Raw genomic sequence first — 11,417 nt, 5'->3', positions numbered from 1 at the left:
CGAGGCGAAAGTGGGTGGAGCCTCATGAAGTCATCATTCTGACGATAATTATTGGTGAGGGTTTAAAGCCAATATACGGTACCGGCTATTTTTTTTTTCCAGTAAATAGGTAGATAGCCAATAAATAAAAATTACTTGACATTGGATATAGCAGTTATCAAATCAAGCTTTTCTACTATGTTTTTGAAAATTACCAACTATTCCCTACATCTTGTCAATCTGATTGTGACCTATAAAGTAGACTGTAATTTCTTAGGAAACCTATTTTGAGAGCTAGACTAATAATCGAAGTGTTTTTGTATTTAGTAACATATTTTGTTGGTTTGTTCATTATGACAATTATCAGTGGAGAGGTTCCAGAGATCATAAAGGTGTACTGCTTTGCTTGTATTTAAATTTGTATGTCATTGTTGCCAGAGGTTTAGCCTTCGTTCGTATAGCCAATCATCCATCAAGAAAGAGGGAAGAAATGCAGTCATAAGTTACGTAACGAGTGCGTTCGAAACCTTTTCTCTGAGTAAGTTGGCCCGTCTTCAAAAAAAGTCACTTTTACATTATAAGCACCAAATTTATTCAACCTACGTAATGCAGAATACAATCCAAATTTATGTGTAGATATAATATGTATTCTGAATAAGCGTTATATTTTTGAAATGCATAGATAAAAAGTTATTGCGAAAAAACTGTGTTACAGAGGCCCTGAATCTCATAGTAGTTTAATGCATAAGTTTCTGTGCATCTGGTAACACTGCTGAGTGTGTAGCTCACAGGTGCCCACGCTCGAATATATTATATACTATATAGCTGGCTCATGGTGCTTCAGTTGTTGGCGTCTACACTATCAGTTTCCACGTACTGGCCAATACCATACTCCAAAACCACAGGTGCCCACTGATAGTGTAGACTGTCTTTAGACAAAGACCAGACCTGGAGTGAGACGAAACTTGTATATGATATTCAGGTTGGTAAGCATTTGGTTTTAGCGATCTTGATAGTAAAACGCCTTGACAAGGGCGTATTATTAAGGAGAATATAATTTATTGTTGTGGGGAATTAAGTAGGTAAGCTTCTTATATTCTTTGCTTGTTTTATGGTTTTTTGTACATCGATCTTGCGGAGGAGTGATTTTAATTTTCAACAGCACACCAGAGTAAGTATAACCTAATTTAGGTCAACAGAAAACAATGTCTTAGTATGGTTATTTATGTTTAATCACGAAACGTGTTGCTTTATGGTGTAAGGTGGTGTCCTGTAATAATATTAAGATAATAAAGAGCATCAAGCCGCTCCTTTGTGTTTGACTTCGCAAAACTAACTTGATGAGTAAATTATACATGAGATTTTGGTCACTGGAACTAGAGTTTGCTCGACGAGTTTTAAGTTTGCTGTTACATTCTCTGTACCTTACTTACAGCTGAACAAAGACAGAAATTTTGAAGGCAACTGCATTAATGAAGTTAAACCTCATTTGCAGAAAGTAGGATGATTACTGTTTGAGGCTTTGTACGCAGCCCTTGTGTATCTGCGCCTTAGGTAGTATGGAGCCAAACTTTACGAGAGAAATATTGGTAAATGAAAAAGCTCTCGGCGAGAGTTGGGGACTAAAGCATCGCTACTTTAGCGACGCTTGCGATACTACTGCTTTGTATGCAGATTGCAATGTATTGAAATTCTGCATACCTATTTGCAGTTATTGGACCACAATAATGAATGAAAATTCCATTGAGGGTATAGAACGGTGTTGCCCACAAATAAATCTACTGTATATGGATAAAAATTTCGTCTTTTCATAAGAGATATGTATTTCCTTCCAATTCAATTCGTCCTCAGCATTTGGTGTAATCTTTGTCAGTTGAGTAGTTAACTTGAATTGTCTCGAAGACTTAATTACATCAGATTATATTTACCCGATATTTTTTCATGGCAAGGCAAAGTAATCTTTTGCTGATTCTTACGGTGTCTTTGTATGTCGTTTTGTCATTCATTCGCAGATTACAAGATTTTCTATTTTTCCATCGTCTACAAAAAAAAAAAAAAAAAAAAAAAACTTTCCTAAATGCATTTCATGTGAATAACCTTCATAAATCGAAGACGGTTCAGTAAGAAACAAATGTTCTGAAACTTGTTATATCCGCCCCGTAAATATGTTAATATCTTGAAAGAAGAGCTCGAAGTTGGTGAAACGTAATTTCTCCCTTATGAGTGTCTGTGATAGGTTTACTCCTTCTCAGACACTTCGTGCGTTCCTTACCTGACTTACGACTTTCAGGTCTTCATCCTCCAGCAATTTTTTTATTTATTTATTTTTTTTAATCTCGGTAATGCAACTAGCGTTTATCACCTTTCACGTACATCTTTCACTTTCTTAAGCAGAAAAAAAGTGAAACCTCAGTGAGAATTATTCGCATAAAAGATTACATTCCTAAGTTTTATTCTATAACAGTAGCTCAACTGAACAAAATCGACGACTGGTAAAAATAAAGACAGCTTTATGAAAACGCATGAATTTCTAATACAAAAAAAAAAAAAAAAAAAAACTCTCTGAAACGGTCAACGCGATCTCGAACTTTAATTCGAATTCTGGACGTTATTGATGCTGCAGACACTTCACTCGCAGACTCCAACTTGCCAAGAGCCATATTGTTTTTATCCTCTCTCTTATTTAAATAATATATATATACGCTGGGATCGTTCGCACCCTGAACGGTTCTCGTGCCTGTGCTACCAACTGTCCACATTTTGTTCCCATGAATGAATCTTTGCCCCCGCACGAATGAATCTTCTGAAACATTGGTTCGTTGACTCTCGCATTTCGGAATTATGAGACAAGAGAATGGAAACAATTTTACGTTTGGATTCGAAATTTAAAGGCGGCAGACCAAGTTGCACTCCAAAACTTAATCAAACGCAATATTATGCGTATAGTTCAGATGAAGCCTATTCAAAGGAACACGCCGACAGGGGCCGTTAACTTGAAATTCAAGCTTCCAAAGAATACGGGGTTCATTAGGAAGGAGTAAGAAGAGGTAAATGGAAATTGAGAAAGAAGAGATACACTTATTGGAAAAAATTAACAAATCAACGAATAGACAAGAATGTATTAAATCATAAGGAGAATTGTATTAGGGTAATAATGCAGTGCACCTTCGCTTGAAATTCTGAAGTTCCAATTGCACGAGACTTCCTCTGGGAGGCTGTTCCACAGTCCAACGGTGTGAGGAATAAAGGACCTCTGGAACTGAGAAGTTCGACAGCGAGGGACATTTACTGCATACTGGTGCTGGTATTCAGCGAATCTGGTTGTTCTCGGTAGATAAAGAGATCAGGGTTCAGATCAGGGTTCAATTGTGAATGTGAAAGATCTCTCTTGAAATACAACTTATGAAAAAGTGACAAAACAAACAAGAGACTGAATGATACATGTAATGACAGGTCTTAGTGAAACTTTGAATCTGCTGAGACGTCAGAACTATTCAAAACTTTTCACATCTCTCGAGAGGCAAAGCTTTTCTTCGTTTCCATCATTCTGACAGTCACAAATTGTTGGTTAAGTATTTATTACCAAATTCCTAACATCACAAAACTCTCTCTCTCTCTCTCTCTCTCTCTCTCTCTCTCTCTCTCTCTCTCTCTCTCTCTCTCTCTTAGTGAAAACTCATTTGCTATTTTTGTGACAAAAATCATCTTTGTAATGTTAGGTGACAATTCATGAATCCACAGACTCCTCCCGGAAAATTGACTCTTCGGTGGAAAAATAAAATTAAAACAAGAAACATTGCTAATATAATAAAAAGGATTCGAGCCATATGTAGTTTTCTACTGATAATAACAGTGACAATAATAACAATAATATATAACAACGGGGTACCTTCAGGGAGTAGTTACATTCCGGAAAAAAACACGCTAACAAACTGTAAAAAATATATATGAGAGAAATAATACACAACTGCCTCCCATGGCCTCTGAGCAAAGATACTGAACACCTTCTGTCCAGCAGCACTTTTCCGTGAGACGTCTCGCTAAGCACAGATAAGCGGCCGCAGTTGGTTGCAAAAGGCGCAACTGGGTCACATCCAACAGGCAGTAATAACGTGAACTCAGTTATTCTATTGTGTCTAGTTTTCAGCGCGAGAATTGTGTGTCTGCATTTCCATGGTAATGAAGACCTTCCTTTGTGCACTTGAGGTAAGATATGGAGATCTACCGTCCAAAATTAGGCAAGATCACGATCCACATAAGGAAAGAAATATACTACGAGGAAGTTTTAATTTTCTTTCTCTCTCTCCTTTTCACGTCACGTTAGTATGATGAAGAAGCACACGAGAAAAATGTAATTCTAACCATGAACGAAATGAAGACTTAATATTCAACGTGACTTAGCAGATTCATAAATCAATCCACTTTAAGATTAAATCTTGGGATGTTATGTCTCTGTGCAGTCACAACCTTAATGAAAAACATGTGTGCAGTGATTGTCAGTTACTTCAATCCTCAAAGATTAAGATAAAAACCTGGTTAACCTTTGGTACTATGCTATATATAAATATATATATATATATATATATATATATATATATATATATATATATATATATGTGTGTATATATATATATATATATATATTATATATCCTATATATATATATATATACATTTATATAAGTATGTGTATACATATTTGCATATATATACATACATACATCTATGCTACACACACAGACACACACAGCACACACACACACACACATATATATATATATATATATATATATATATATATATATATATATATATATATATATATATATATATATATATATATATATATATATATATATATATATATATATATATATATATATATATATATATATATATATATATATATATATATGAATAACTCTCTCTCTTGCTCGATATATTTATATCCTTTTTTCGTCTTTTCAATAATTCTTTGGGAACATTTTTGTAAATTTCATGGTAATATGTTGTATATGCCTCCTTGTTTTTTCAAAATGTATTGTTTTCTGGATGAATCATCTGATGACCACGCGTTTTGCTCCTCCAAGGAGTGGCTGACTAAAAATCGCTAATCTTGCCCTCAGGCGTTTCCTCGTTTCTGTAAAGTGAAATCGATCTTATTGCTAATCTTGTTATTTCAGTTTGGATATTAAGCCTACTTTTACTATGTTTTTCCTCTGTATGATCAGTTATGCCTTAGTAAAGGGTCGTGCTAGACCGAAAGTTCTCGGCTATCTCGATTTTCAATTTTCCTTCGAGGCAAAAAACTTTATTATATATATATATATATATATATATATATATATATATATATATATATATATATATATATATATATAATATATATATTTGTGTGTGTGTGAGTGGGGTCTAGTGCTTTTTGGCGCCACTGTTTTGGCGCCTGTTTTCTTTTGGCGCTCATACAGTTCGGCGGCCCCCCCCCCCCACAAAAAAAAAATAATAATAATAATGTTGGCGCTAGAATGAAAAATAAATATTGCAATGAATGAAATTAATTTAACTAGGAAAGTATTTAAAACTTTATTTTGACGTATAGAATAAAAATTATTTAAAACTCAATTTCATAATTGTGGGCTAAGCCACGCAAGTATTCTAGAGGTTCTCTCTCAGCAAATTGGCTTACAATATTTAAAATGCGCTCGTCAGCTCTCAAATACTTTATAAGTTTTTGTTTTGGAGTATGGCCAGCAACCAATTGTTTATAATAAACATCGCGGTTCTTTTGAATTTTTCTCAGGGAGTTGATAAATTTCCATATTACGGGGTGATTAACTCCTAATTCCGCATATATTCTTCTAAGCGCAGCTTCTGCGTGATTATTAGTTCTGTCCAGTCCAGCGATGGTTCGTTCATATTGATTCCACATTTTAGAAGGGAAAAGAGGCGGGCGCCTACCATTGCCTCTTCTCATGGGTCGTCCAACGTAATTATCCTCAAACCAGTTAATAAGTGATTGAAGCTCTTGCGGCAAGTCTTCTGACAAGGCATCGATGTAAGTATCCAAATGAGGAATAGGCATAAAACACAAGGCTACGATCATTTTTGCTTTTAAAGCAAATTCAGAATCATTATTATATAAAACTCGAAGCCCAATTTGTTTAAGTTGCTTATGTACGTTATGTGCTAAATGGAAGAAACAACCTTGTATCACTACTCCTGGAAAACATTCTTCCATTGCTGATATAGCTGCCTGTTCAAAGTCACACGATATTCTGCTTGGGTTTAATCCAGGAATTTCGTCACTCATCATTTGAAACTTGCGTACATAAGTTGCATGCCTTTTATTTGGTAATAAGGCATACAAAACCGGGTGAACTCCTCCATGTCTTCTTGCCATAATTACATAAACTTGTGCAAATAACGGAGGAGCTAACTTGAAGGTTCCGTCAGCATACCAAACCTCGGAATCTAGTAAAAACGCAGTCCAGCTCTGTCTTCCGAAAATCATGATTCTTTCATCTTCATAACCACTGTCTGCTATTAAAACGTTTTCACTTTCACCATTATTCTTCACATAATTTTTGTACTCTTCGGGGATCACTAATTCACGAGCACGAATAGGGTTTGATGGGGCGAGGTCCATTTTGTTTCTTTTTCTCCTTACTATTTGCTTCATTGCGTCCAACTTTGGAAGGGCTCCTAGAGTGGCTTGAGAAACATTTTCCGTGCAAGAATTTATAATTGTTGCTGGTTGATCTTGGCTTTCTCCAGCCCGACGCTTTAGACTCGTTTTAATCTCAGCTACTTCGACGCTTAAAGCTGAACTACCATGAGAATGGTGATTCAATTCCTTTGTTACTTCATCGTTTTTAGTGTGAATACGGGCTTTGCATTCATTCTTGTTCTCACATCTCCAAAACTTTATTGAAGTATCCTTCTTGCTGCGCTGGTCAAACACAAATAAATATCCGTTATGAGAGAATTTGGCGTTGTCTCTTTTACTTAGTATCCTTCCTTCCATACTTGCCGATGGGTTCAAATCAAATACTCTTAATTCTTGAAAAGAATCAGGAAAGTAAAAGTTCAAACAAGTAATAATAGTAATAAGTCGTTTTGGTAATAAGCATTAAGTAGGCAATTTTTGGTCTTAGAACTACTGCTACCGGCGCCATAAAATCGGCGCCAAAAAACATCGGCGCTAAAAAAAACCGGCGATAAAAAATCGGCGCCAAAACATCGGCGCTAATAAAAACCGGCGATAAAAATCGGCGCCAAAATATCGGCGCCAAAACATCGGCGCCAAAAAAACCGGCGATAAAAAATCGGCGCCAAAACATCAGCGCAAAAAAAAAAAAAAAAACCGGCGATAAAAAATCGGCGCCATAAAATCGGCGCCAAATCGATCCATTCCGGTATGTGTGTGATGAGAGAGAGAGAGAGAAGAGAGAGAGAGAGAGAGAGAGAGAGAGCTGTGTGTATACCATTATTAGAGCGGGGCATAAAATATATCTTAATACCAGGAGATCGGTAAAAAGAAAGCACTGATTGAAAAGGGCTTTGGATAGACACAAAAGGGTGAGGTATAATGAGGAGAATATAAAATTCACAAATGTAGCCACGGGAGCCGCGTTGAAGGGTACAGAATGTTAAAAATGGTTTAAGTGAAACTTTGAACTTACCGCGAGAGTTACTATTAAGGGTATAAGGAAGGAAACTAATTGGGTGAGGAACACAAAAGCATTAGAAGTTGTAGTATGTATATCTAGATATATGTATATCTATGTATATAATACCTAAATTATTATATATATGTATATATATATAATTATATATATATTATAACCATATACATATATATATACTATATATATATATATATATATATATATATATATATAATTCATATTATATATTTATATATATTATATATATTACTATATTATTATATATATATATTAATATATATATATATATATATATATATATATATATATATTATTCTATTTAATAAAACCATATTAAATATATTAAATCATTTATATCATATGCCATACATACCACCTAATAAAAATGTAAATTTTACATATCATATATATATATATATATATATATATATATATATATATATATATATATATATATATATATATATATCTATATAACACATATAAATATATTAACTCATTTATATGCATGCCAAAATACATAAAAAAACTTAATAAAATTGTAAATTTTTTGGTAGATATATTTATCTGTTTAGTGGACATTATGTATTTGATAATTCCCTGGCAAAGCAAAAGATTGCACCGTCTTACGATCTGGCGATTTACTAGCCGAATTCAACAAGACGAAAAGGACCAAAGCTCTCTTATTAGCAATGAATAGCAAGTTGTCGCCACAACACGAGCTTAATATGTGTTTCTTTTCGGCCCTTGTCACTTAGTAGGGTATGCCTTTCAGGAAAGGAAATTTAAGTTTGTCAAAGAGAATAAATAACCAGAGTACAATTGGCAAAATGGTCAAAGGGTAAACATATGCAACTGCTAAGGCGTATAAGGCGTAGACCGTTCTGAGGGGACTGTTGGTCTCCCAACCTCTTCTCCCAGTACCTCCGGTGGAAGATATATCTCCGGTGATGATAACCAGCCCTCGTATTCCTCCCCACCCTGTCTCTCCCCTCCAACCCCCCATCGTAGATGCAGATGAAACTGATCATGAGGGGTCTGGCGGCTGGCAGATACAAACAAGCAGAAAGAAGAGAAGAACCTCTCGTTTGGCCGCTGGACCGGAGCCAACATTCGTGTTTCACCTCGCCCGACACTGAGAAAGAGATGTCACGTAGCAATTCACAATCTGCGCTCATCGGTGACGCTAGACGCCATAGTGGAGAGAGTCAAGTTTCTCACTGGCTCTGACCCACTCATCTCTCACGAACTTCCATGCAGAAGTAAACATAAAGTGGCTTACAGGATTACCTGCCTATTTCAACAACACCTCGACGTTCTTAAAGGCGAGAACTTCAGTCCTAATATATTAGTTTCAAGATATAAACTATTCCGGGACCAACCACCCCCTGGGGAACTTACTGACACTCCAACCAGGGTCATTTCCACCGCAAGTGCCAGTCAACCCCCCACGGCGAGTGACTGCCCATTCCCCTGGCTAACCCCCCATCCACCCAAATGATCAGCGCATTCATCTCCCATCTTCGTGAGTAGCCATGGATACATTAAACATAATCTCTTGGAATATTTTTGGCCTCAAGCGGAACATTCCTCTCCTAAACATGTTCTGCAAAAACTTCAAAGGCATCATTGCATTGCAAGAAACGCTCCTCTGGCCACATGACCTTGCCATCTGCAATTCAATTCATGAAGACTTCAGAACCTTCTCGACTTCATTGATGCAAGTTACAAATCAAATCATAGCCGGTCGCCCGAAAGGGGGCTTTTCTTTCCTGTGGTACAAATCGTTAGACAATATGATAAAGGTGATGACCTACAGGAGTGACAGATTGCTGGGGCTTCAAGTGACAGTAGGGAACTCTAAAATCCTAATCATTAATGTTTGTATGCCATGGGAAAATAACAATAATTTTGATCATTATTGCATGATCCTAGGGGAGTTACACAGTATTATTCATGATTCTCGTTCTGATCATATTTGTATAATCGGGGACCTTAACTCTCACCCCACAAAACAATTTTATAATGAACTTACTCGCTTCTGTCAAAATCATGCTCTCCAAATTAGCGATGTAATGCTCCTCCCTCCCTCATCCTATTCATATGTACATAATAGAGCGGACGCTATTACAACCTCCTGGCTGGATCACTGCATCACATCTCCACAACTTCATGATTCTATTATGACCTGCAATATTCGCTATAATCTTGCAACAGACTACAATCACATCCCATCACAAATGTCATTTAGTACCCCATCCCTCCCTACCGTGAACCCATTAACTGATCCCCCACCAGCGGTAAACTGGGATTTTAAAAACCAACAGAAAACCAGATACTTTAGGATGTAGATAACCTCCTTACTGACAACATTCAATTTCATTTTGCAGACCGTATTACGCCAGGTATCATCAGCGATGCCATAAACAGCCTACCTAATAATAAATCGCCCGGCTGTGATGATCTTCCTGCAGAGGCTTTCAAATTCTGCCAACCGATAATTTACATTTTGCTAGCTGCCCTATTCAATGCGTGCATAATTCACCGGTTTCTTCCAGACTCCCTACTCTTAGTTCACTTGATACCATTAATCAAACACAAGCTAAAGGTTGCAGCTGACCCTGGCAACTACCGGCCGATTGCAATCACAACGATCGCATCGTAGATAATTGAGTCGGTTCTTCTAGTGAGACTTCTCCCCTTTCTACACACCACTGACTACCAGTTCGGGTTTAAAGCAAACCACTCAACCGACACCTGCATCTACATACTGAAAGAATTGCTGAACTACCTATCATCAGCCTCTCCTGTTTTCTTTGGTTTTGTAGATGTGAGAAAAGCATTTGACAGAGTAAACTACCTGTGCATAAAAGGGGCACACTCCTGTATCTAATTGGCATTTTACATTGCTGGTTCTCCACACAGCAATTCTGAGTCAAACGTATTATCGTACACACGATAATACGTTATCGTACACCTTCGGGTCCCTAAACGGGCTTCGGCAAGGGGCATTATCTCTCCATTCCTGTTTAATACGTACACAGATGCCTTGAATGTCAAACTGAACTCACTCCCAATCGGATGCACCATCAATGAAACAACTATAAACAACCCCTGTTACGCCAACGATATGGTTCTGATTTCCCCATCAGTGCAAAGTCTCCAACGATTCATCGACACTTGCCGCCAATATGCAGAGGAATCTGATATAATCTACAACGAAGCCAAGACCCAGTGCATGTCGCTGCTCCCGAGATCGCTTAAGCATATTGCAGAACCACAAATTTTCCTCGGAATTTGTGCACGAATTTCCGTATTTGGGTCACATTATCACCGACGACCTAAAAGATACGGCAGACACTGAACAGAGGCGTCGTAAACTATGTGCAACTGGCAACATGATTGCAAGGAGGTTTGCCTTCCGTCACCGAGACATGAAACTGCTGCTCTTCCGCTCGTACTGCTACAGTATCTATGGGTGTTCCCTCTGAACGAACTATACCCGAGAGTCCATGAGACGTATCACTGTTGTGCACAGTGACATTCTGATACGCCTCACAAACACTCCCCGCTACCACTTCGCCACACAGATGTTCATAAAAAACCACCTGGACAATTTAAAAATCATTGTTAGGCGAACAATGTCCAGTCTGGTAACCCGAGTGAGAAACAGCAGCAACTCGCTCATACAAAGCATCCTAAGGAGTGAAGAAAGAAGAAGATCTGAATTGTTGGAAAGATGGGAAAATGA

At 37.1% G+C, this 11,417-nt stretch overlaps 1 protein-coding gene across 1 annotated transcript; it reads right to left on the bottom strand.

Annotated features, from left to right (window-relative positions):
• Positions 1-819: 819 nt before the first annotated feature.
• Positions 820-7,002, bottom strand: LOC135223014 (uncharacterized). Its single transcript, XM_064261521.1, has 2 exons — positions 5,803-7,002; positions 820-927 (listed from the first exon to the last, which is right to left on the bottom strand). Exons 1-2 carry the CDS (start codon positions 7,000-7,002, stop codon positions 820-822), a joined length of 1,308 nt encoding a protein of 435 aa, XP_064117591.1.
• Between the last annotated feature and the right edge of the window lie 4,415 nt (positions 7,003-11,417).

This window comes from Macrobrachium nipponense, chromosome 8, assembly GCF_015104395.2.
Source record: "Macrobrachium nipponense isolate FS-2020 chromosome 8, ASM1510439v2, whole genome shotgun sequence".
Classification (NCBI taxonomy): domain Eukaryota; kingdom Metazoa; phylum Arthropoda; class Malacostraca; order Decapoda; family Palaemonidae; genus Macrobrachium; species Macrobrachium nipponense.
This window is presented reverse-complemented; position numbering and strand designations above follow the sequence as displayed.

Bases quoted from the DNA above. Each gene is read 5' to 3' on its own strand.
- LOC135223014 (XM_064261521.1), bottom strand. From the start codon at position 7,002: ATGGAAGGAAGGATACTAAGTAAAAGAGACAACGCCAAATTCTCTCAT. The intron at 928-5,802 runs GTAATATGGAAA...GTCTCACTCCAG, and splicing joins AATTAGGAGTTAATCACCCC to GTCTGGTCTTTGTCTAAAGA.